This window comes from Penicillium angulare, assembly GCF_028827245.1.
Source record: "Penicillium angulare strain IBT 27051 chromosome Unknown utg000008l_segment0_segment0, whole genome shotgun sequence".
NCBI classification, from domain to species: Eukaryota; Fungi; Ascomycota; class Eurotiomycetes; order Eurotiales; family Aspergillaceae; genus Penicillium; species Penicillium angulare.
This window is the reverse complement of record NW_026623167.1, coordinates 933200-958510: the sequence shown is the minus strand read 5'-3', so window position 1 is coordinate 958510 and position 25311 is coordinate 933200. Positions and strand designations below refer to the sequence as shown.

General features: G+C 46.4%; 11 protein-coding genes across 11 annotated transcripts; 5 read left to right on the top strand and 6 right to left on the bottom strand.

Annotated features, from left to right (window-relative positions):
- Positions 1 to 1140: 1140 nt before the first annotated feature.
- Positions 1141 to 2023, top strand: N7478_011078 (copper acquisition factor BIM1-like domain-containing protein; the record flags this gene model as incomplete). The annotated part of the gene is made up of 3 exons (XM_056927292.1): positions 1141 to 1357; positions 1427 to 1740; positions 1826 to 2023. 3 exons carry the CDS (start codon positions 1141 to 1143, stop codon positions 2021 to 2023), a joined length of 729 nt encoding a protein of 242 aa, XP_056774340.1.
- Positions 2024 to 3634: 1611 nt separating this feature from the next.
- On the bottom strand, positions 3635 to 5180 carry N7478_011077 (F-box protein; the record flags this gene model as incomplete). Its single annotated transcript, XM_056927291.1, has 2 exons — positions 3635 to 5088; positions 5177 to 5180. 2 exons carry the CDS (start codon positions 5178 to 5180, stop codon positions 3635 to 3637), a joined length of 1458 nt encoding a protein of 485 aa, XP_056774339.1.
- A 971-nt stretch (positions 5181 to 6151) lies between these two features.
- On the bottom strand, positions 6152 to 8654 carry N7478_011076 (LysM peptidoglycan-binding domain-containing protein; the record flags this gene model as incomplete). Its single annotated transcript, XM_056927290.1, is given in 5 exon segments — positions 6152 to 6442; positions 7210 to 7227; positions 7445 to 7559; positions 7934 to 8117; positions 8135 to 8654. 5 exon segments carry the CDS (start codon positions 8652 to 8654, stop codon positions 6152 to 6154), a joined length of 1128 nt encoding a protein of 375 aa, XP_056774338.1.
- Positions 8655 to 9774: 1120 nt separating this feature from the next.
- Positions 9775 to 10224, bottom strand: N7478_011075 (uncharacterized protein; the record flags this gene model as incomplete). The annotated part of the gene is made up of 1 exon (XM_056927289.1): positions 9775 to 10224. One exon carries the CDS (start codon positions 10222 to 10224, stop codon positions 9775 to 9777), a length of 450 nt encoding a protein of 149 aa, XP_056774337.1.
- Positions 10225 to 10745: 521 nt separating this feature from the next.
- N7478_011074 (uncharacterized protein) lies at positions 10746 to 11756 on the bottom strand (the record flags this gene model as incomplete). The annotated part of the gene is made up of 2 exons (XM_056927288.1): positions 10746 to 11229; positions 11416 to 11756. The coding sequence occupies 2 exons, from the start codon at positions 11754 to 11756 to the stop codon at positions 10746 to 10748; spliced, it is 825 nt and encodes a 274-aa protein (XP_056774336.1).
- Positions 11757 to 13675: 1919 nt separating this feature from the next.
- N7478_011073 (DUF1593 domain-containing protein) lies at positions 13676 to 15196 on the top strand (the record flags this gene model as incomplete). The annotated part of the gene is made up of 1 exon (XM_056927287.1): positions 13676 to 15196. One exon carries the CDS (start codon positions 13676 to 13678, stop codon positions 15194 to 15196), a length of 1521 nt encoding a protein of 506 aa, XP_056774335.1.
- A 554-nt stretch (positions 15197 to 15750) lies between these two features.
- Positions 15751 to 16521, top strand: N7478_011072 (SNUT3/LISCH7 family protein; the record flags this gene model as incomplete). The annotated part of the gene is made up of 2 exons (XM_056927286.1): positions 15751 to 16072; positions 16136 to 16521. The coding sequence occupies 2 exons, from the start codon at positions 15751 to 15753 to the stop codon at positions 16519 to 16521; spliced, it is 708 nt and encodes a 235-aa protein (XP_056774334.1).
- Positions 16522 to 16970: 449 nt separating this feature from the next.
- Positions 16971 to 18289, top strand: N7478_011071 (NAD(P)/FAD-dependent oxidoreductase; the record flags this gene model as incomplete). Its single annotated transcript, XM_056927285.1, has 2 exons — positions 16971 to 17010; positions 17100 to 18289. 2 exons carry the CDS (start codon positions 16971 to 16973, stop codon positions 18287 to 18289), a joined length of 1230 nt encoding a protein of 409 aa, XP_056774333.1.
- Positions 18290 to 18570: 281 nt separating this feature from the next.
- On the top strand, positions 18571 to 21397 carry cwh41 (mannosyl-oligosaccharide glucosidase; the record flags this gene model as incomplete). The annotated part of the gene is made up of 7 exons (XM_056927284.1): positions 18571 to 18811; positions 18888 to 19370; positions 19420 to 19577; positions 19628 to 19673; positions 19730 to 20108; positions 20174 to 21089; positions 21149 to 21397. 7 exons carry the CDS (start codon positions 18571 to 18573, stop codon positions 21395 to 21397), a joined length of 2472 nt encoding a protein of 823 aa, XP_056774332.1.
- Positions 21398 to 21477: 80 nt separating this feature from the next.
- Positions 21478 to 22317, bottom strand: N7478_011069 (MMtag domain-containing protein; the record flags this gene model as incomplete). Its single annotated transcript, XM_056927283.1, has 3 exons — positions 21478 to 21794; positions 21856 to 22214; positions 22280 to 22317. 3 exons carry the CDS (start codon positions 22315 to 22317, stop codon positions 21478 to 21480), a joined length of 714 nt encoding a protein of 237 aa, XP_056774331.1.
- Positions 22318 to 22797: 480 nt separating this feature from the next.
- N7478_011068 (class I SAM-dependent methyltransferase) lies at positions 22798 to 24530 on the bottom strand (the record flags this gene model as incomplete). Its single annotated transcript, XM_056927282.1, has 11 exons — positions 22798 to 22882; positions 22972 to 23400; positions 23468 to 23654; positions 23716 to 23741; positions 23796 to 23836; positions 23896 to 23971; positions 24046 to 24087; positions 24143 to 24172; positions 24253 to 24309; positions 24380 to 24438; positions 24501 to 24530. 11 exons carry the CDS (start codon positions 24528 to 24530, stop codon positions 22798 to 22800), a joined length of 1062 nt encoding a protein of 353 aa, XP_056774330.1.
- Positions 24531 to 25311: the final 781 nt, after the last annotated feature.

The window sequence follows — 25311 nt, the reverse complement described above, 5'->3', positions numbered from 1 at the left end:
TTTATAGAGACAAGTATAGTACTCTGTACATAGTACGAATTAGATGTGAACCGGATCTTGAATAAGGTGGTTCATGTGGATCGCACTGGGATGGTAAAGCTTGGCGGCTACGGAGTTTGTACGAGTACGGAGTCTAGTGCAGTATTATGGTGTGATAAGAAACAAGACACATTCCGAAATCATTTCATGTTGGCCAAAATGTTAGCGCTGTATAAAGCACTAACAACCCCCCTAGTTTAGTGTGGTTCTCAAATATCTGGGAAGATGCAGTTCTGGGTGTTTTGACTGGGGTTGAAGCTCCCCACTCCTCCCCACCCACCGGATCTGCGACCTTGTGATTGTGACTGAGATTTTTGCCCCTGTAAGTTTCATGCAAGTGCCAGGAACAAGACTTGGAACTCGAAAAGAGAAATACGCATCCATCGCATTTAGTTCTTTTCCGCTTCCTACCAACAAAACCCACTCTAAAGATCGGGGTTGGTCAACGCTATGAATTGCGGATCCCTCAACCCAACCCGAGCTGCATCTCAAGAACGAGACACAAAAAAAAGAAGTGCTTGATTCACTGTGATAATCCTACAGCAAGTCCATCACATTTGTGCCCTGTAAGCGCCGAGCACCAGCAACCCATAACCACCAACCCCTCAGAACGTCCGTTAGCGTGCCTCCTCGGCGCTTCCAGTGGTGGCCCCTCCACCAATCAAATCGCCCCATTGGCCCTGAGGTGATGGCACTTGCAGCAGGGCCGTGATGATCCCCAGTATCCCTGCTCCACTCAGCCAGTTAGAGCCACGAGCTAGTTGCTCAAGCTGCAGTGGCAGTCACACTGGGATCCTGCATCCTCACTCGTCCGCGGCAGCAGCCATGGCTGCTGGAACAGCAGTACCCCTCAAAAAGAGCCTGATCAGCCCTCGAAAATCTTCCTTGGCTTGTGAGCTTCTTCTTCTTCCGTTGAATTGATGTTCATCTTTTTTTGATCAAGCTACGCTCTCGCTCTCTTTGCCATCGCATCAGAGTTTGAGCTGTAAGTGTCTGTATCAGCATCAGCGACATCTGGACTGGATCCATTGATTTCGCTTTAGACTTTTGCTTTTTATTCTCTCTTCTCATCTTACATTCTCGTTCTCACACCCAATCATCATGGCCTCACAACTATCCCTACCAAGATGGGCTACCCTTCTTCTCCTCCTATGCCTAGGCATGGCTAATGCCCACACAATCATCTCCTACCCCGGCTACAGAGGAAACAACCTCCACACCAACGGTACAATTGCAGCCGCCGACGGCCTAGGTGCCGCCTGGAACAAGTCGAGCGAATCTCTCATGTACCCCTACGGCATGCAATGGATCTACCCTTGTAAGATTCTCCCACTTCTCAACTCAGCCCCAGCATGAACGAATAAATAAAGACTAACCATCTTTTCAGGCGGCGGCATGCCCACATCAACCAACCGTACCAAGTGGCCCGTTAAGGGAGGTGCAGTCGCAGTCCAACCCGGGTGGTTCCCAGGCCACTCATCAGGCCTGATCTATATCAACATTGGTCTCGGCACAACCCCCGAGAACATGAGCCACCCCGTCGTTCCTGTATTCTCCATCGAAGGCCCAACCAACAATCCCTACCCTGGAACCTTCTGTCTTCCTCAAGTTCCTCTACCTGCAAACGTCAGCGTCGAAGTTGGTCAAAACGCAACCATTCAAGTGGTTCTCGCAGCAAAGCACGGCGCAGCATTGTATAACGTATGTCCATCCCATCCCATCCACCTCATCACAACCCGATTTTCCTTTCATTCCCAATATCAAAATTCAAAACTAACAGCCCCAGTGTGTGGACGTAACCTTCGCTGAACCCGAAGACGTCGTCGAAGTCACTCGCGATAATTGCTTTAACTCCACCGATCTCAAGTTCGACTACGTATACACAACAGGTGGCGTCAACGCCGCGTCAGGCTTCCTCCAACCCAACACGCTACTTACTGTTGTCCCGATAGTATTGGCAGCGGTCTTTGGAAGCTTCGTGTAGATTGAGGGAAGATTTTGCTTGTTATTTGATATTTGTACTGCATTTGCGTGCGTCTTTGTTTATGACTACCATACCCCTTCCTTTAATTGATGCTATGTCTAAAATTATGAGATCGATGACGATGACCGCGACATTTGTCCACTCTTGTATGGGCTGCAGTGTGTGCCTTACACTCTTTCGTCGATCTCGCTGGTGTTATTTGGCGTTTGGGTTGGGATTTGATGGGTGTTTTAAATATATACATCCAATATCAGATATGTAGCCTTTGGCTGATTATATGTGATCAGTGTATATTTTATTGGGACGGCTTGTCGCTACCCAGCGATGCGTGCTTTGTTTCCAGACACTAAAGTAGTAGTTTTATAAATCTTTATCTCAGCTCTCAGCAATCGAGCTGGAAGCCGCAATTATCCAGTCATGTTTGAAGAGGGCAATGACTTCGGAAATATTGCTTTGGGCCAGAAGCTCCTGCATCCATCAATGGCCAGCCGAACATATTCGCCACTATTTCATGAGTGAACAACTTGAAGCCTTATCTAAGAGTAAGGAAATTATTAAAACAGCGTTATCAAGTGATCAGTAAATTAGGATTTGGGACCACGTCAACGGTGTGGCTTGCACGGGATATGGAGTAAGATTCGCTGTCTTTCAAATTGGCTAATCAGAGATACTTATATATCATTTTATAGTGATCGGAATTATGTATGGTTAAGATCTTTATTCGGGCTTCGTCTAAGGGCCAACTAGTGGATAACGAGTTGAATATGTATAAATGCATGGAGCAGTCGTCAGGCTGTTCCACACATCCTGGTCGCGACGTGATAAGGACGTTACTTGATGCGTTCTTTATCGACGGACCTTAGGATAAGCATCGATGTCTTGTGCATCCCCCACTATGGGAGATTGTTCTAGCTTTCTTACGCCGCAATCAATAGAGAGACTAAGATCACCAGTCATCGCAATGGTCCCTCACCGTCTATTTCTAGCATTAGATTATCTTCATACAGATTGCCATATTGCACACACTGGTTCGTAGACTCTTATATCGCCTAGGCTGGACTATGACTTACTCATCCTTTTTCATACTAGATATTAAAGCCGACAACATCATGTTCGGGATCAAGGTCCAGATAGAGGCTAATCAGGTTCTAGTTTTGCTCTGAGCCTCCCTTCCCTTTGATGCTTACCCCCTCTCTGAGAGGCAGGGGCCCCGTTTAATCTATAATTCCTAGCGACGACTTGTTCCGACTTTTTCAATCTTCTATGCGGTAGAATTGAATCATGGGTGGCCTACCTGATGCAGCAAGTGGTATTGCAGTCCTCCAGATAGTCGGAAGCATCATCAAAATACGCAGTAAATATCTCAACGTTAAAAAATGCAGCGCAGGTTATCCAACGATTCTAAGACAAGATTGCCGCCCTTAGGCACGTTCGTCATTGTCTTGATGAATCAACCCATGAATCCAATGCTCTACTGCGCAAGACTTGATGGCCGATTCTCTTGAGCGAGGGTTGTTGAAAGCGGCCAAATGCATGCCAAGACACATGCTATAAAAGAGTTGTTTTCATATCAGCTAAATCAGAGATCTCAAGTCTAGCATTGCAAGCTTTTCAGAGGACCTTCCTGTCAGGGGCTAAGCGATTTTCAGTCCAAATTCCATTGGAAAGCTCGTCAGAAACAACCTGGAAATGAATACCCTCCTGGGCACAGGCAGCCCGAGCAGCTTTCGCGAGCGGTACTGTTTCGCCATCCTGGGCAAAGTATTCCCATCTCCGGATCCAGACGCGCTTAAGGTGAGGCAAATGCGCCTTTAGCTTTGATGCGTTATATGTGACTAACTCTGTCATTTCCTCCGCGTGCCAGGAATCGTATTCAACTGGAGCATAATCCGACCTGAGACATAATTGTTCGACCCCTTCGGGTAAACCTGAGACCAGATCACTTGAGGCCTCCATTGTCCATCCTGCAAGTAGGTTTACAGGAACTTCAACAGAGCGAAGCTTTGGGAATTGCTTCAGTAGACCATAGAATGGAGCACTGAGGTCATACTCCCCTCGTTGAAGATGAAGATCACTTTTCCCTGGTGGATAATATTCAATGCCAAAAGACAGATTCGTGAGTGATTCCTGGGAATATTTCAGGCCTTCAATGATTGCTGGACCATCTTTCAAAGCTACCTCCTTGCCCCATCTGTATGCCATTCCCAGATGCAGAGTTTTTAAAGAGGGAGCAAGAGAAAGAATGCTAGGGGCCTGATTTTCTTCAATAGTCGCTCGTGTGAGGATAAGCCTTTCAAGCCGAGAAAGATCTGGCCGCCCATAAGGCGAAGGCAGCTCTATGCCCTTCTTGGTGCGAAGCCATATTTTAAGCGACCGGAGAGCTGGCAAGTAGAACCAAGCAGGAAATTGTTTAGGATTGCACTCAGGGTATCCAGGCTCTTCGTGGATTAACGCCTCGCCAAAGCTCATTTCGTCACGGCGGACATTGGCCCCGTAATCCACATGTGTAAGAAAATTGAACTGTGATAATTGCTTCGATGAGAGTGCATGGCGTAGCATTAGTCCAGGGAACCCAGATTGCCATACAAAAGTATAATCAAGCGACAGTGATTGGAGCTTGTGAAGCTGCGAGAGAAGGATTGACACAAAAGCATAGGGGTTTCCACTATCAAGAGCTTGGGTCCAGGTATTAGAATCTGGGAAAGCAGTTTTCTTCACAATGTGTTGGGCATGCTCAAGAACATCCTGAAAATGTGTGATCTCTTCTTTAAAGTCCGCTTCACAGCTTGGGGGATGCCATGACTCAACCGCCGAATCGAAACTTTTCTGTGACAGAAGACTGAAATGTCGAATATTACATGCCCGCTCTGGCTTCCGTAGTACAGCGCGAAATAATAGAAGAACTCTTCTAAGCGGGATTGGTTTCCACTCCCAGGCAATAGCTTTCATTAAAAATGGCTCAGAAAAGCAATTACTGCTTTTAGAGACAAAGAGAAGCGACCGATGATCTTCCACGGAGAGATAGCTCAGAATTTTGAGCCAGCAGTCGCTGGGTAGTAGAGACACTGGACTGAATATATGTCAATTAAGCTGTAGTAGTACATAAAAGCTAGACACGAATTAAGCAGACCAACCTTGCTATGGAATTCTCACCCATTATTGAGATGTAAGGATATTGTGAGAGGAGGGAGAGAGGAGGGGGCAAACGTATATAAAAACCAGCTACACAGCGATCGTAGATCTGTACATAGTATAACTACATGGAGGAAGACTCGGGACGGGTATGTTTGCACTGTTTGCACGCTTTTGCGGTTTGACCCACTCTCGGATGCAGTCCAATCATCTGATTGGTCTGAAGAGTGGCATCCGCCTACGTGTATGTAGCATAGCTCTCTCTCTTCTTTCCTTTTCCTCAACGTTGTTATTCGTTATTCTTCGCACCTTCTCCATTCTGGTAGATCGTAGGCACCTCATCACAAGATCTTAGGCTTATGTTACTAAGCTACTGGGCTTTCAAGGGGCAATGCTACATCCACCATGGTTTTGGCTAGTTAGTTAACTTAGAACTTCTAAAGTTTTAGCTTCTTTATATAATTATTTTTAAATATAGTCAATTTACAAAAACAAAGTATAGTGAACTCTATCCCTACTTTTTTTTGTTAGTAAAAAAGGTTAGGGTAAAGTATAATAAACTTCACTACACCGACCCTCTTAGGATAGGGCTACTAAGAACTATCCCAGATAAGGAGGATACCAGAACAAATCCTGTGTATATGTAGATATATTTTGGCTACTGGTTGTTTAATACCTAGGCTAGCCGGGCTGATGGGCGTAAAGGGACAGAAAGTTGGGTAGTCAGAAATAACTTAGAATACGGTGTTGATTAAGTAGAGCGACGTTGCCTGTATATCTGTGGCTCATCATTAAAGCTGACTCTATATTCTCATATCATCAAATTTGAATTGATGTGCTACTAGGTTGCTTATATATAACATATCACTTATATCTATTCAATATACCCTCTGTCATTCTGAAGCATCAATCAAGGTAGAGGTCAAAACACATCGCATCGCAAGACATAGGTATCTTTGTGTGTGATTTTGCAAAGGAAATCAAGCAATACTTCTTCTACGAGCTTGTTGCACTTGCAGTAATACTGCTTGTAGTCGAAGAAATACCCACACACACTCCATAACCTAACCAAAGACCAGAACAATCATCACCTATATCCGGATTCCAGGTATAGAACTCATCAAGAGTGATTCGATACGTTTGGGCAATACTGTAGCACGATTCCCCGCTGACGACCTTGTAGTACTTGTCACAAGTCGATATGTAGCCCGGTTCCATAGTAATAGAAGCTGAGGCGGCTGCAGAAATGGGAGTACTCTTGATAGCTTTGGTAGCAGTTGCAGTATTCTATACAGGAGTTGACCCATACAGCTACGTAGACGTTGCCGACTCAGTAGTATTAGTTCCAACGCAAACGGCATGGGCTAAATTGCTGGCCAGGCCAGCAAAGAGCCCAGTTGTATAATTGCCTGTTCCGATCTAAGGGTTCAAACCCTTTAAGATTAACTCTGAGATACTATAGCTGCTGTATTCAAAAAGTTTATAGGTAAGAGCTTGATAAAAGGTAGGATTTTGTATTTACTTTGCTGAAATATTTTACTTACTTATATTGTCATAGCGATAGATAGCTACATAGTAGTTATATTACAATGCAGTTCTGTTTATAATCTATAATAAGTCAACCGTCTAACATTTAGTTGACATATCATTAGATAATAATTTAGTATCTGTTTCTGGGTTAGCTATACTATTAAACTTATTAATAGAGTAAGATAGCCGTCGTACCATTCCATAATTTAAGAATATAGTAGTTATATCCAGACTAAAATTCATGATTATCTTTACTTAGACTAGGATTCTATTTAACAATATTAGAGACCACAATCCCGTAAAGAGTAGTATAATAAAAACAATTATTTAAGTCCAAATTTACAGACTCGAGGATATCGGTTCTTAATTCCTAGTTAGTAATACTATTTGAGTTATTAGTATAATAATCTTAGTAGATAATACAATCGTTTTTAGTTCCTAGGACAGAGGATAGAGTATAAGTAGGACCAACAGACTATATTATCGTAGTAGTTACTAGTCGAATATAGGTCGTGGTTACTTACGTTTTTGTGGCCGAGTAGCTAGAATAAGTAACAATATTTCCAACCGCTTCAATATAGTATATATTCCCAAGCTAAAGGTCAATATAAGTACCGTTAAGTTATACAATTCAAGAAGTAGAAATCCACAAGGGAAATTCCTGTATTGTCAGTAATAGTAGCGCAATTATCTCCGTTTAAAACCTTTATTCAATTGTTAGCAGTAATCTATTAAGATAAGTCTAGAAAGTGCACTTACTGTATACCATTTGCTATAATCTTGATTCGAAGTTGTCACAGCGTTGGTAGGAACAGTAGTAACAGTAGTAGTTACCGCAACGCCCTCGGAGGTTATTGTCCATCCACCTGGTGGCCTATTCAACTTAATTGGTTATTATATAATTAAACAGAAGAAGACAGAAAATAAAAGTAGAGAAATACCCAGAGAAAATCTGCCAACCCAAGAAGAGATAGAGGTTATCACAGGAAGAGTCAAACATAGGGTTCTAAGCTAAAACCTAAGCGAGGCTAGCATTCCAATTGGATTCCATTTACAAACAAGTATCCTTAGTAAGAAGAGTGGTCGAATTGCAGACTTCTGGGATACACACATCATCACCAACGGCTGGAAGATTACCACAAAGGATATTAAGACTATTAGCCACAATAAAGTTATATACTAACACATTCTAAGCAATAGCAATAGAGTTACACATATCATTTGTCTACACTATATACATAGAAGCACATATAGAAGAAGATATCGTCGTTAAGCTGGCACTTGATACAGAGGCACTCCCTGTGAGAGTAGCTAAGTAAGTTGCAGTCGAGTTCACAATTTCCAATACCCATCTTGTCGGTAAGGTTATACTCTAGGCGGACAGGCATAGGCTTAGTACCATACTTCACAGTAATTCCCATAGTCCGAGAGACTTCGATATAAACTTACAATCGTCAAAGCCGTCCTCCGATAATAGTGTTTTAACTGTAGGATCGCGGGTATCTAACGCCCAGTTAGTGAACTTTGCACGGATCGTGTCATGAGAGGCGTCTTGCAGAGGAGAATCTGAAAAGATAGGGCAAAAGAAGTAGGGAAACAGGTATTCTTGGTCAGCCCGGAGCGAAGATGTATGCGTTTCCTCGTAAAGAGTTTTCATGTATGAATCCCAAAGTCCATCATCCCCATAACTTAGACGAAAAACGGGTAGCCCGCAGAAAGGTCTACTTCTGATAGTGCTCGCAATGAAAGGAAAGTATTCCCGTTTCGTGGACAGCTGGTCTGGGGTGAATGTTGGGAAGTTTGCTGGCGGTTGAGTCGGCGTGGAAAATTGGTTCATCTTGACATCCAGCCTTTCGGAGACACAAAATGTCCTCCTTTGTTGAAATGCCGACGACAATCGCAAGGAAGGGCGAGCGAACGACAGATTTCTCTTCGGCAGGCGTAGATGCAATGGAGCAGGAGCACGCATTGTTTGGGGCGCTAGGCCCGAATATGAACCACCCTATTTAGGAGGCCTTGGAGAAGAAAAGCCCGAGAGAGATGCGAAGAACCTGGTTACCTAGCTCCTAATATACTTCTTATCCCCGGCGGGAGTGGGTCCGAAGCATTGGACTAACCTGGAGTACCCTATATGTTCTGTTTGCACTCTCACGCGAATGGGACGAGTTACGCGATCCACGGAATAAGGTGGGGGCACATAGTATGTGGAACAAGGGCGTTCTACCCAGCGTATACCGGAGTTTTACTTGAGGGCCCTCAGCCCCCACAGGAAAAAACAAGATAAAGAAAGCAGAGAAACAACATCTTCAAAAAATGTATAATCTGGAAAAAAGGGACCCAGGGGATTTGAGGTCTTGCTCAGAGGTGGCAATAAACAGCGTATTGGTATTACCTGCTATACTATAAATATCCACTGTAATTTATCAAATTCGCTAGTACAGCCAGTGCCCTGAAACAAAGGAACAGAGTAAAGGGTATTACTACCCTGCACAACCTGCCCGCAACCCTCTGCTGCCCTTTCCACTGCCAACCTCTTCGCTGATCTTCGCGCTGATTCGCCTATTCTCTTGCCAAGTTTTGCTCTTATTTGCTACTGCTTCTCATTCCTTTCGCCTTTCGTTAGCTACTACCCCAGTTCCCTCACATGTGGTTTCTTGCATCTGCGCTGCTTTGGCCTTTTCTGTGGTACTTCCGCTTCCTTTTCGCGTCAATATTGTGCTTTTCTCCGTTCCTCATTGCTTCATTCAATGTTTTGCTTTTTCTCCTTGTCGCTGTATCCTAGTCCTCCTGTAGTTTTATTCCATCATTTTGTCCCTTGATCCTTGTCTGCCACATGTCCCGCAGATACCTGCCCGCGTGCACGTCCACCCTTCCACGAATATTATCCTACGTTTTTTATACAAGTCGGGAAAGAAGGAAGCCATACAAGTACAAGGAACTGTAACAAAACGTACATCGGAGGGCACTCATTTACCACCCACAAAAAGGCGAGGTCCCCTACCGATACCTATTATATCTTGTTCTCTCCTTGCTCCTCTGCCTACCATATTCTGCCTGGCCATTCCTCCTTTTATGATAGGCTTAAGGATTCATACCAGGTTTTTCAACTGATCCAGGTTGTCAAGAAAACCTTGCAGCTGTCCTCTATATGGGTTGATGTCCTCTAGTGGTGATACCACAAGTGCCTCAAGATGCGATCGTACACGGCCATCCACAGCCTCGTCGCTAGTATCGGCGATGTAGCCTTTAGACATAGTGCGACCAAGAGATTTGTTAATGGCAATTCGGCCGTTCGTACCCTTACCAGCAATACCTCGAACCCAGAGATTACCGTGGATACGATTAAAAGAGTAAGCCCAAACACCCTCTTTGAAAAGCTCTTCGTTTTCCAAGGCCATAGCATCAGGAACGACAGAGCCCAAGGCGTTCTTTGCAATCTTGAAAGCGTCTAGTTCGAGTGGTTCGGTTCGAAATTGTTGTACCACCTCGCGGCCATCAGCCAGTGTTAACAACAAGGGTCTGCTGAACATTCCTTGCATTTGGGGTCTATCGACGAGCTTAACAGGACTGCCCAGGTGCTGGAGGATCAGCTTTTTTACCCATTTACTTGCTTTGTGGGTGTATTGAGTAATTTGGCAAGGTCTTTGTCGGAGGTTATCATCGGCATTGTGGACTTTTGATAAAAAGGGTACATGAAGAGATTGATCAGTGTTGAAATGGGTAGAATGGCTGTTGATGAACAGCCTTTATGGTTGCGAGGGAGCGGTGAGGGGTATAGGATGGATGCATTTGAGCCTCATCGTTAGTACCGTGTTCTCAATCCTATACATTTTTGTAAGGACATCACCTATGCCATGATAAAGTTTGATAATACCCATCACGATTCAAACGCCACTTGCAGGCTCGTAGTGATCACTGCTATTATTCATTGACTTCTTGACTCTATTAATAAATCGCGGAGGGCGTTATACTATATACTAGTAAATGCCTTTAGTCCGCCAACCCTTGCCAACCAATAATTTTCAACCGAGCATCGATCGACTCGGAGCCTCTATCTTGGTCAAAGGTCTCCCTCAATAGAAAACGGAGGATCCATTTCAAGAATACGCGACACGTCTTCTCTTTGCTGGGGCCAATTATGAAGGATGACGCGGAATTCCGGGATCTTCAGATCCAAGAGAGGAGTTAACATCTCAAGAAGTAAGTCATCATTAGGACCAAGATTTCCATCTCGCGGATCTCCATCTTGCATTGCTGCATGAAAATAGTTCAATCTGATCTCAAGTCTTTTAAGATCACAGCCTGAGGTACCCATTTCACCAAGAACTCGACATGCATCCGTCCAAAAACGATACGAGTCTTTCCACACCGCGTGTGAGATATCGGACCTACGATCACTCTTACTTATTATAGCGGTTTCAATATTCATTTTACGGATAGATGCTAGGCGATGAGGTAACATTGCGCCTGGAAGTTTTCGAAGAACATCATCCCGGATAGCCAGAGTGTTTTCTGTATAAAACACATGTACCGACTCTGAGTATCTATATCATAATAACTTTATTAGTAATGAATACGGTTATTTCCTGAAGACTCTCACCGACATTTGACGACACAAGTATAGAAGACTAAGATCTATTGGTTGTCGAAAATTGCCTTCATCGTGATCACGGTGCTTGTAAGTGCATTGGTGATGCATTGGTGATTTCTCTGGATACAAGGAAAAACACCTCACACTAGCGAGGCGGCTGGAGCGGGTAGCCAGAACATGTAGAACTTCCGGTGGAGCTAACACGTATTCGTATATCTGTCGTCGGATATCGTACGGCAACTTTTGTAAAAAGAGCGACTGTGCTTGGTTATGTGTCTTTTTTGGCCTCCAACCACGGTATGATGTTTCAGGTAAAGGTAGGGTCAGAGCACGTTTTCGAGAGCGCGATAGTGGGTGAACAGGTCGGCGTTCTCGCCAATATTGGAAAATGTGGTAGACAAGCTCAAATGGCCACACGATCCCGCTGATGGTTGCACTGAGTAGACGAATATGCCATGGTCGATGAGCACGCGAGACCATGCTTGTGTTGGGCTATATGAAAGCTTTTCAAGTCTTGTTGATAATAACTTGAGGGTAATAACATTGAAGGTATGGATGAAAACTGATGACGGTTGTGAGATCTGCCAAGATCGCCAGGGACGACGATCCCTAATATGAGCTGTTTTTCGGCCCGCCCCCGGGGGCTACATAACGCGACTCAATGTTAGTATGGACAACAATGCGAACAACGTCGTGTCCAAGATGGTAGCTGGCGTCCTTTTTTTCAATCCAGTTCACCTTCACTTTCCATGGTCTTTCTCACCGATTAGAATTGATTCGAGCGGTGGCATCCAAATTACGCCTCAATTGATTGAGCGCAGCCGTAAAATTTGCCTGCCGAGAATTCATTCTCTCTGAAAGGGCTATATATTAGTATCAAAGAGGAGAGCATTCAAGCCCTTCATTGTTTGGATAGATACTTACGGGTCAGGTCAGAGATCTGTTGCTTTAGATCTCGAATTTCGGCATTCTTGTTCTCAATATCTTGCAGAAGAATTGAAATGCCCGGGTTCAAGATTTCCCTCGATTGATTGTACTTTTTTATACAACCTGAGGCGTTGGGCGGTGGTGGTGGTGGTTGTGGTGGTTGTGGTGGACTGCTTTCGAGATTTCAGCGGTCTCGCTGCCAGGAAGGAGGTTGAGCTTCTTCGATTCTTGATCCATTCCCCAAAAATCGGACCAGCGACGAACGAAAATACCGGCTGGTCTACGGGCGACGACAGCGCCCAGCGGGAAAAATCGTTTTTTGACCGGTAGAAAACTGAGATACCGGTAATACACTGATAGCCGCTAGGTAGTACTAGTATACTTCAAGTTAGTAATACACTCAGATTGCTGTATACCACCACATCACGATTTCTGGTCTATATAGTCAAGAATGTATAATAAACGACATCATAACGATTTAACTGTATTGTTATGATATCGCTGTAAGTATAGCTATAAATCCTTCTCCTTCTCCTTCTCCTTCGTTTACTCCTGCGCCTACCCATGTAGCTGTGATATCTTCTTTCAAGACTAGCTAGATATATAATCGTCTGTGTAACCTATAGTAGTTAACTGGGGTTGCTATATTCTGATTTTCCTCACAGCATTAATGCTCAACTATTGATAGAGAAGGCGTGACTGAATAGGCCATTCTTACCCTTAAAGCGTCTAACACTTGATCAAACCTGAATACAGCGCAACCGCTCCAAATCTAGAGGTTTTTGTATGCTGGATGACTTAGCTTTGTGGCTAGCTGCTAACCACTAGTTGTAGAGCCTCCGTAATGATTGTCCGAGGACAAGTAAAAGTCCACAGAGACTAAGAAGACCGGGTTTCCCGTATGAATAGTTTCCATGGGTGACCAGCGCCTTATTTACCGAAAGTGATATTGCTTTCGAGACCTAGAGTGTGGATAAACTGGGGTATTTGTGGATCGGCATCAATACATCCTGTTCTTGATTGCGGGGTACATGGATGGCATCGCTCACTTTGGTGTGTTTAACCCCGGCATGGAGAACGGCAGTTTGGCAAGCGGTTGTAGAGAAAGAGCCCTGCATACGTGATTGAAATAATTCGCCGAACATGGGCTGAAAGGGGCAATTTAGATGCTATTGCGTTCTCATCGCCCAGGCTCGGGTGAGGGTCGGGTAAATGTAGACCGGCAGATTCTTGAAGATCCATGACCCGCTGACCTCAGTAAGACGGTCCACTGGGCGTTTGCTATTGCAGTTATCGGATACTGTCATTGCGTCAGGCACCCAAGGCTCAAACTGGTAACTTTAACCCCGGATCGGCGCTCATGTACGCCATACCTACCCCATACCCCATATATCATGATGCGCCCGAGTATAGAATATAAAGACCAGCCATCGTGCATTTTCCACATCATACAGTTATCCAGAGACACCAAGATGCATGTTATTATCCGCTACATCATCACATTGGGCATCCTGGCCACTGTCACCTGTGCTGCCGACAGGTCGGCAATGCTGCGCACAGTCGTCACGACCGATATGGAACAGGATGATCTGACTTCTCTTATTCGATTTTTACTGTATTCGAATGAGCTCGACACTCAAGGTATCATCTATAGCGCAAGTCGCTACCATTGGTCCGGTGACGGCAATGGCACCATGTTCTATCTGCCTGGTCGCGAATATACCACCCCACAGTGGCAATGGCGCTGGACAGGCACGCGAACAATCCAAGACAAAGTTCTCAAGGCATGGGCAGAGGTTTGGCCGAACCTTAACAACCATGATCCGCACTACCCCACGCCAGACGAGCTGTTGTCGAAGATCAAGATCGGCAACATAGATTTTGAGGGAGAAATGAGCCATGACACCGAAGGTTCAGATCTTATTAGATCTCTTATATTAGATCAGGACCCGCGAAAGATCTACTTGCAGGCATGGGGTGGTACCAACACTATTGCTCGTGCTTTGAAGTCGATTGAGGAGAAGTACTCGAAGTCGGGACAGTGGACGAAAGTAAAGCAAGAGGTCTCCCGTAAAGCTGTGATCATGGCAAGCGGTTTCCAGGATGATACATACGCAAAATATATTGCACCAAGCTGGCCAGATGTCCGTGTTGAGTCTCTGGATGCCGGAGGAGCAACCTGGGGGTATAACTGCAACAAGGGCCAAGGAAACACTCGCGGGCTATCCACAGGCAGTCGAAAATACTTCTCTGGCGATTGGATCAAGCGAAACGTCCAGACAGGGCCATATGGAGGAATGTATCGTTCCTGGCTTGACGGGCAAGCTATGCCAGGTGACAGGCAAGACATTTTTGGGGATCCTGCAACGGCAAACACATCTAGCTTTTGTCAACCGTTAAGCGCATATGACTTTTTGAGCGAGGGGGACAATATATGCTTCAACAACTTGTTGTCAACAGGCCTTCAGAACCCGGAAAGTCCACGCCTCGGTGGCTGGGGAGGTCGGGCCAAGCAGAACAGCACTTCACCGAATTTGTGGGTTTCTGTCGACGATGGCAATGAAAAGAACGCCAGTGGTATTGATGTCGCGGATTATACGACAGACCGATGGAGCGCAGCTGTGCAAAATGATTTCGCAGCTCGAATGCAGTGGACAATGACACCGGACTTTCGGCGTGCCAATCATCCACCTTCGGTTCAGATACTCAATGACACGACCGTAAAAGCTGGCCCTGGATCGACTGTGCTGCTGGTTGCTGCAGTCAGTGACCCAGATTCTTCAGACAAAGTCACCACATCATGGTGGCAGTTCTTTGAAGAGGGCACGTATCCAGGGAGTGTTCATATGACTGAGGTCGGTAAGAGGAAGGTGAATGTATCAGTTCCAAAGGATGCCAAGCAAGGTCAAAATATCTCACTCATTCTGCAAGGTACTGACGATGGAGACTTCCCATTGACGCGATATAGCCGAATTTTTATCCAAGTTACATAGGAACCGAAGAAAAGAAGATCGCATTTAGCAAAGAAGAACTTGAAACTAAAATGGTGGGACTTTCATTTGTCACTGAGCAACGTGCTGGAGCTGCAAGATGCGTCTAAATAACAATATATTGATGACGGTGCAATTGATCTGAATTTTGGTAATCGTGGTGGCTCTTCCTTAGCTCAGATTAATCTCCATCATTGATAACAGAGTATGATGCAGCATAAAATCGTAGACGAAGGACGTTAGAAATGATCTCGGCAGCAAGAAGGTAGATAGATGTGTGTGTTAATGTGGATCTCTGGGCTCATATGGGGCAGCTGCGCAGTTGGTATGTCGCGCCGGCCGGAATAAACTTTCAACCTTCACGCTCGTTGGCAGCTTCTCCATGGCGGCCACTTGATACCCCACCCTTGAAAACCACCAAAGATGCAGCTTTTTCTGTTCTAATCGGCTTTGAATAAAATCACTCGGGATTAACGACACCCCGTCTCTGAATCCTCATCGGACCATACCATACGCCCACCCGCGCGAGACAAACGTCTTTGTGTCGGGCAACCAACATGGCAGAGCCTCCAGCGAAGCGAGCTCGACGAGTCGACAGCAGTGCAATGTGGGAGAAAAACGACTCTTACTCTCGCCAAGGTGAACCAGGCTCAGAAGTTGACCATAGACGGTCACCTGCGCCCAAAGATGACCGACGCGATGGTCCACGTGAGGACCGACGATACAGATCGCGTTCGCGAGACCGCAAGAACACAAGGCGAGAAAGGAGCTGGTCTCGAGATCGCCGCGACCGGGATCGAAGGGACAGAGACCGGGATGTACGACCGCCCCAGGGCCGTAAAAGGAGTACCAGCCGGGACCGCGGCTTTGAACGACGAGGTGAGTGCAGAACACGGGAAAGAAAACATATTGTCGAAATTCCAATTGACACTACGATGTTAGGATATAAAGCTAACCGAGACCGTTCTCGTTCGCGATCACCAGCTCGAAATGGTGCCAACGCCCGACCTGGGAGCCGATCACCTCCCCGAGGCTATAAAGATGACCGTCGACCTGGCCGGCGAGACCCGCGGGATCGCGATGATGGACGACAAGCCAATGGCTCCCATACGAAAGACGAAATGGATATCGACTTCAAAGAGGACGCGGATGAGGACGAGATGGAAACAATGATGCGAAAGGCAATGGGATTCACTCGATTCCGGACCACCAAAAACACCAAAGTTCCTGGAAACGATATCTACGGCGTGCGCAAAGAGAAGCAAATAGAGTACCGCCAGTACATGAACCGTTCCGGTGGTTTCAATCGTCCGCTCAGTCCTGGCTAGTCGGTTCTCTCTTCTTCTTTTTCTTTGACTTTCTTCTTCATTCATGATTTCCCAAGCTATACCTTGTGTACCATCGTCTACGGATGCTTTCTTTTCTCCGATGTGTTTCTATTATTTACAGCAATATTGCATTCGTGGAGCATCGGACCCTCGGGTTGTTTCTTAAATTCATTCAAAGAATTTTGAGACTTGATTACCATATATTTATTCAAATTTCAAGTAATTTAACCATTGCACTTGATCCACCTAATGGGATTTTCAATCGATATGTAGTACTTTTCGTTATGGATTAAATAGCTTGCACATGACTGGAATGTCTTTAGACGGGGTGACGTAGCCGCCCTCAACCGCGCAAACCGGTGCTGCTACTTTCTTCCTTCCACTTCCCAACATACCTCATTGTGGCTTCAGTCCGTCCATTAGTGCGCAAACTCGCCCCCTTTTCAAAGATGGCGGCCTCTAAAGATCGTCGCGAAATCGTTATCATTGGTACGAAGACATGACTTGCGCCCACTCTAGCGCCCCGCACCCAATAAAGATAAAAGGAATCCATACTGATCAGTTACCCCTCAATCTAGGCGGTGGCATCATTGGATGCTGCTCTGCTTATTTCCTCACAAGACACCCTTCATACGATGCCGCCAAACACAAAATCACACTCCTTGAAGCTTCAGATATCGCAGGGGGAGCTTCGGGTAAAGCGGGGGGACTATTAGCACAATGGGCCTACCCGAGTAACCTAGTGGACCTTAGCTTTTCCCTTCACCAACAACTTGCCAAGGAGCATGACGGTAAAAGCAGATGGGGATACCGAGAAACCAATTGTGGTCAAATAGTCGTCAAAGGCCGCACCCTATCGGATAAAAAAGAGAAGGCATCTGACGATGGAAACCACGAATCCCTACAGAAGCGCAGTGCAGCCGCTGTATCCAAGTTGAAAGCAGCCAGAATCCCCGAGGACTTGGACTGGATTGAACCCGGTCTCCTGAGAGCCTATGAGAGTATGAGTGGCCCAGGCGAGACTGCCCAGGTTCACCCATATCTTTTCACCACATCGATGGCGAAGCTAGCCCAAGAAAAAGGCGTGAACGTCATCCTTGGGCAAGTTACAAACATCGCGCGTTCTAAAGATACTGTTGAGTCTGTCTCCTATACCGACAAAGCGTCTGGTGAATCGCACACAATCTCCGCTACAGATGTGATTGTTTCGGCCGGTCCATGGACTCAAACTGTACTACCCGAAGCCCCGATTGCGGCAATGCGTGCACACAGTGTTGTTATCAAACCAACGAGACCTGTCAGTGCATATGCGCTATTCACCAACATCGAGATTCCTGCCAACTTCAACCCTGCAAAGAAATCGCGACCGACTGTCGGTGCGCCAGAGATATATACGCGCCCAGATGATACCGTGTATTGCTGTGGTGATGGAGACAGAGTTGTGCCATTACCCCCAACATCAGCTGAAGTTGAAGTTGACCCTGAACGCTGCCAGGAAATCATTGATCAGGTTGGCAGTATTTCAGATGAGCTACGAGATGGCGAGGTGAGCTTACGCCAGGCCTGCTACTTGCCTAACACTGTTGGTGGTGGAGGCGGACCTTTAGTTGGTCTGACACAAACCAAAGGACTTTATCTCGCTGCTGGCCATACCTGCTGGGGTATCCAGAATGGTCCTGGTACAGGAAAACTCATGAGCGAGTTCGTATTTGATGGTCAAGCCAAGAGCGCAAAGGTTGCTTCTCTTGATCCTCGCGACCAGCTTTGAACATATGTATACTATGCATATACCTATATATCAATGTAAAGAAACAAAGCATATATTTCTACAAATTTAAATCTACAGATTCCTTCTCAAGTTGTAATCCATCAAATCTCAAATTCGCGCCGATCCACACACTTGGCAATGACCGAATCACAAACCACCAAGTACGGAGGAAGCTCGGGCCACGTAATTGCGGAGAGAACAGTTAACCCGTCCAGCTTACGATTTAGAATTAGCCACAATTTCTCAATGTCCTCTCAATTGGGCCGATGCAACTGAAAAGAATGCATCTCCGGATCCCAATTTTCCTAACGTCGCTTCTCTCCGCGACAAGCGTCTTCGCAAGCCAAGACCCCAACGATGTATCCATCCTGATCAAAGAGGCCGCGCGCGCCAACAACGAATCGCTACTATGGGGTCCCTACAAACCAAACCTGTATTTCGGGGTTCGCCCTCGAATTGCAAACAGCCTCGCTGCAGGGCTCATGTGGGCGAAGGTAGATGACTATGCCTCCGCACAAGCCAGTATGTTTTGCATCTGTGATTCCCAGTCTGTGTTGGAGCATATCAGACAGTGTTAACAAGGGATTCAATCTTCTAGACTTCCGACACACCTGCGAGCAGAATGAGGGAATGGCCGGATACGGATGGGACGAGTACGATATTCGAAAGGGAGGACGCCAGACAATTCATGATGCTGGGAACTCCCTGGACCTTACAATTGATTTCGTCAAGGTACCCGGTGGACAGAACGGTGGTAGCTGGGGATTCCGTGTGAAGGGTACTCCCCGTGATGATGGAGCACCCGATCAGCCTATCTCGATGGTCTTTTATACTACTCTTGAAGGATTGGGTCAATTAGGCGTTGATTCTGATAGCGTGGGTGGTGCACCTGCACTTGAGGGCGACGTCAAGTTCAAGGGTTACTCTTCTGAGCTTGGAGACTTCACGATTGATGTCACTGAAGGTCCAGAAAGCAACGAGTACTTTGAGCATGACCACCCAAGTCAAGAGGAGAAGCCACTTGGAAAGGGTCTTGTGTCTAGTATGACTATGCCGCAGTCCCAGCTTTGGCAGGCTAAGGGTACGTTGGAGCAAGCCCCTTAGAATGTATTATTCTGACTTGAAACTAGGCATCATGTTCATGCAAATGAAGGGTGAAGTTGAGCCTACCGTTGAGGCGTATGGAGCCGAAAACGCTCCTCCCCCAGCTCAGCTGTTTACTATTAAGCACCAACCTGGTGATGGCAATGCTCATCTTGTCCAGAAAGTCTTTACGGGTCCTTTTGAGGTGAATACATCTACGATGTCTTGTGAAAGGACGCTGGCTAATGATTATAGTTTGATGTTCTGTTCTCCTCTGGATCTGCTCGTGAGCCTGTTACCTGTAAGTCATCCACAAGTAAATTAAAAACTAAACGGCATTTTTCTAATCGCGAATAGCGGAGACGATCACTAAGGAACTCAAGGAGGCTTCACTTTCGTTCTCTGAGCGTTTCAAACAAGTGTTGGCCCCTCAGGTGCCCTTTGCATCCTCCAAGTACATCGAATTCTCCAAGGCTATGCTTTCCAACCTGGTAGGTGGCATCGGTTTCTTCCATGGCGACGATATTGTCGACCGGTCCAACGATCCTGCCTATGAGGAGGAGAACGAGGGCTTCTGGGAGGAGACTGCTGAGGCTCGAGCTGCAGTCAAGCCTGTTCTTGAAGGCTCTAAGGATCTCTTTACTTGTGTTCCTTCTCGGCCCTTCTTCCCCCGAGGTTTCCTTTGGGATGAAGGTTTCCATTTGCTGCCTGTGATGGAATATGACTCCGACGTTGCGTAAGTTTTACCAATTCTCCCAGTCTGAACACATATTTCCATAACCGATATACTGACATTCCCAGACTCGAAATTATCAAGAGCTGGTTCCACCTCATGGACGAGGATGGATGGATTGCTCGTGAACAAATCCTCGGCGCGGAGGCTCGCAGCAAGGTTCCCCATGAGTTCACAGTGCAATACCCACATTACGCCAACCCACCTACTCTTTTCATGGCCCTGGAAGCATTCATGGATAAGGCCAAGGCCCAAACCAACAAGAGCACTCAGACTGAGAACCTTGACCCCGAGGATGTTGCTGAGAGCCTTCGTACTGCTACCCTGCGCAGCCCAGAGCTGGCAGATGCTTACCTTCGCTCATTCTACCCCCTCATGAAGAGACATTACAAGTGGTATCGCAGCACTCAGCGCGGTGACATCAAGTCCTACGACCGCGAGGCTTTCTCAACCAAGGAAGGTTACCGCTGGCGTGGACGTTCCGTTCAGCACATCCTGACCTCCGGTATTGATGACTACCCCCGTCCTCAACCCCCGCACCCTGGTGAGCTGCACGTGGATCTGATCAGTTGGATGGGCATGATGACTCGCACTCTGCGCCGCATTGCAGAGACATTGGGCGAGCAGGATGATGCCGAGGAGTTTGCATACTACGAGAATGCCATCTCGCGTAACATTGACGACCTTCATTGGGATGAGAAGGCACAGACTTTCTGTGATGCTACCATCGATGAGTTCGAAGAGAGCGTGCATGTCTGCCACAAGGGATACATCTCTATCTTCCCATTCTTGACAGGCATGATTGGTCCTGATAGCCCCCGCTTGAAGGCAATTCTGGATTTGATCGCTGATCCCGAGGAATTATGGAGTGACTACGGTATTCGCAGTCTGAGCAAGAGGGACAAATTCTATGGCACAGACGAGAACTACTGGCGCGGTCCGGTTTGGATGCCAATCAACTACTTGGTGTTGAGAAATCTATACGTAAGTTTCACAAATCTCCAGGAAGTTTTTATTTTTTTTTCTAATTCTCATCTTTCTAGGACACTGCCATCGCAGACGGCCCACACCAGGAACAAGCGCGTGAGATGTACTCCAAGCTGCGAAAGAACTTGGTAGAGATTGTTTTCCGCGAGTGGAAGAAAACTGGTTTTGCCTGGGAACAATATAACCCAGAGACAGGTGTTGGGCAACGCAACCAGCACTTTACCGGCTGGACCAGTTTGGTGGTGAGCATTATGTCCATGCCAGATCTGCCTGACCGTGCAGAGACCGCCCACGATGAACTGTAGTGGACGAGATGATTGCATGTAAATTAGGACGCATAGATGAGTTAGACCTCAGCGTGTCATGTTCATGTTCATGTTAGTGTTCATGTATACTCATTTCCAAAGAAAAATGTTCGTGTTGGTATCGAAACAGCATTAATACGTATTCGTAATTCAACTTCTCCGATCACGATCACCATGATCTCGATCCCTCCGTCTCTCAGTATCCCGTCTCCGTTCAGCAGGAGAATAGCTTCGTTCAGCCCGTTCCCGACGACCATGACGACTCCTCGACCGAGACGCAGTTCTTCTCTTCCCCCGATGATCTCTAGATCTAGACCTAGACCTCCGTCGAGGAACACGACGGTCTCGATCCCGGTCCTCACGCTCATAATGTCTGCGATGTCTCCGCTCCCGATCTCTTCCCCGATCATCGCGTCCATGGTGTCGCCGCCTCGGGCTCCGACTACGGTCACGCTCACGCTCACGCTCGCGTTCACGTCCATGACGTCCTGACTCTTCTCTCGGCTTCTCTTTTTCTTCTCCTTCCTCCTTATCACCCCTCAGTCCTAACGGCACCATATTCGCATTTGCCTTATCCGGCACAGGCAAACCCAGCGCAAGCGCCATAGCTTCCTCCTCCGCATCTTTGACTCGTTGGCGTTCCGCTTGCTCTTGGCGAACTCGTTCTTCTTCATCGTTTACGTCGCCTTTTGCGTACCACGATAGATCGCGGCCTTGTTGCCATCGTCCTACCGGGGCCATCACTGAGTGACCCAGGTAGTTCTCGCGGTGTGTTGAGCTTTGAACGTCGGACCATTTGAATTCCGTGCGGCCGCCGCTGGGTTTGGTTAGTTCGGATATGAATATGAATATGAATATAAATGAAGAAGGGTCTGGGCTTACCGGCTGCCCTCTTTGCGGACACCTGCTACTAGATCCATTTTGTGGGTTTGATGAGATGAGATGATGTACTTGGGAGATTGAGTGAGAGCTTGAGCTTTGTCCGTACGCGGACGGGTGGGGCGTGTCAGGGCGGTGAGGATTGCTTGAATGGGGCTCTTGAGTATAACGGATGGAGATGTACCATTGATAAAGAAGTGGATAACTATGTCATGATTATGGGACTGCAGTGTGACTATCGTGATGAGATATTGACGATCGCAATGTGCTTTTACGGCAGACAGTAATTTTGTAGGTGTACTCCAATAAAATATCCTTATTATCGACTACCACTATGCACCACTTTACAAATCCATGCTTTTGGAAACAATGAGAGTACACCGTGTTCGTATAGACAATTCCCTAATTGCATGATAGAGTATATAAGGGTTGAAAGAGGTTGTTAAATATAGAAGCTGGCTTCGGAAATGCATAAACGCCAACCACACCACCTCCACTAAACCGAAGAATTCCAAATGAGACTACGGCGAGGGCTCAATTTTGATCCGGGTCTCTTCTCTCGCCTTCATCTCTGCCAGTGTAGGCTTTCTCGCCCAAACACGATTCCTGCACCATATTAGCATGAATGAGCGGAACTGATTGAGAAGTGGGGGAAAAGGTTGTAGGAATAGAGAGGAAGGGAAGAAAAGACATACGCAGGCTCATAAGCATGAATAGCAGGTGTCTTCAGCTCCTTGCGAACCTTAGCCAAAAACACCTGCACCTCTTCCTTTGTCCATGGCTTCGGCTCTCCATGGTGAGTAAGAAGCCACATTGCCCAGCCTTCCAGAGCGGCATTCCAATGCGCATATTGAAGGTGACCAGCCTCTTTGTAGATCGTATCCTTTGCCCACGGACCAAGAGGAATCTTGTATTTCTTCTCGTGCACGTCGACGAAACCTGCCTCTTCGATTGCCTTGCGCATTGTTTCATGTGTTCGGAGAGAGGAACCGGCTTTCTCGGAGCAGTTGATGAACATGTCGCCCCATCTATATAGCTCATGGTGCTTTTGTAAACTTCCATCGTCGCTGTAGACCCGTACGTCTAGTTCCATTTGCTCGATCCAGCCGCCGGGCTCGAGGGCACTGTGGTAATTGTGGGATTAGGGCCTCAAAGAATGAAGAAACTATGGTCGGAAGTCGATCGGCTTACTCGTAGCATTGTTGGTAGACTTTTTTCCATCCTTCTGGGGCGAATGCACCGTACATTAAACGCATGTGGATAAAGTCAAATGGTTCCTTCCATGTCCATTCACGGAGTACGTCGTCTACTTCGAAGACGCAGTTTGGAGGCATCCATGTTACGGGTGGAGGGAAGACATCCACACCTCGGACGGTAGCTATTCGAGGTTAGTTTATCAAAAAAAGGAGATCGAGTTCAATGTTCAAGACAAATAGTACCTGTTGGGTAGAGATCGGCGACATCACTAACAGATGGTTAGAAGACAGGCTTGTATACAATTGTGTTACAGATCACTTACATTGCCCAGCTGCCTTTGCCAGTTCCAATGTCTAGAATGTTCTGTGTTGTAAGTTTAGCGAAGTTTCTAGTAGGGAGTATGTCGACTTCATTGGACTCACCTTTGGTGATTCCCCAATAGGAGCGTGGAAGAGTGGGTTCGGCTGAAGATGATCAATCACAAGGAAAACCAGGTGACTAAATTCGTCAATGTTATGAACTTCTTGTCCTGCAAGATTGTAAGAAAGATCATGTAGATGTGGAAGACTCACCCGATCTCAAACGCTTCGAATTGTTGCTCATCAGACGGTCCCCTAGGCGTATCTCACGTTATTTTGCGTACAGCAAAGCTGCCATGTCAAGACTAACCAGTAATCATCATCTTTAATAGCCTGGTATCTGTGAAGATAGTTAGGATCAAGAAAACAAGAAACGATTTCACGATGAGAACCGTCATAACAGAGACAAACGAAACTAACCTTCGGCCATTTTCTAATCGTCCTCTTGCAATAGTGGATGCGAGAGAGGTAGTTTCCCTAATCAGATAATAGTATCATAGTAAGCAAAATGCCAATTCTCTTCATATGGTGTTGGAGCGATACTCACGACTGAAAATCTTGTGGCTCCCCATTATACCCTGTGGCCATAGAGTATAGATCGGGGTCCTATGCAGGTGTTAGAATAAGCCCATGAGATCATAAAAAAGCACAAAAAAGGATCCACTTACGACCGCGATATCCTCTAACCTGCCAGCCATGATTGCGGTCAATTCAGAAACCCTGGTTCAAGCTGTCCGAAGAAACTCGGAGAATTAAGAAACCAGCAATTTTGGAAAATGACAGGGGAGTTGCGGGGAGAAGAAAGACAGGGGGTGTCAGAGAGAAAGCGGAGTACTTTGCCGTGATCCTGCACGAACCGTTTTTTTTAGCGTATCAAGAACTAAACCGCCGCGTCGGGTCTAGACAAGTTACTCAAAAGGAAAAACAAAACATCCAAAGTACGAGGGAGGGGGGTCTAGCGGTGTCGGCGGATCCACCAGCCACGGGTGTGAGACCCACTGCGCGAATGGTTGATGGAATTTTTCTCGCGAGAGAGTTTGGATAGATCATTTTTGTTTGTGCATCGTGCAGTCTTGGCGAGTGTAGCGTTCGGCTTGACGAGAAACAAAGTTTGGGCAGATGACGTTTACACGAACAACATACATGTAGTAATGCATGTATGTACAATGACATTATTCAAGTCAGATTGGCTAATTCCCCGCTTTCAGCTGCCTGCATATTCTGCTTATGCAGGTGCACCATTGGGTAGGTAGAAAGTCCCGCTTGTTCATAACCGAAAAATTTAGGGCTCTATGGTAGGGTAAGTATCCGTATAGTACTCGTAGACTATGTAATACTCAAACAAGGACTTGGCCTACACAAGCAGAGTGCTTATTCTCGATAGAGCCAGTAGAGATTATCGCAAGATACCGAAAGCTACATGGGTACTTTGACCCTCGCAATGATGTCGGCATATGTACTAGAGTATCCACTTGAACG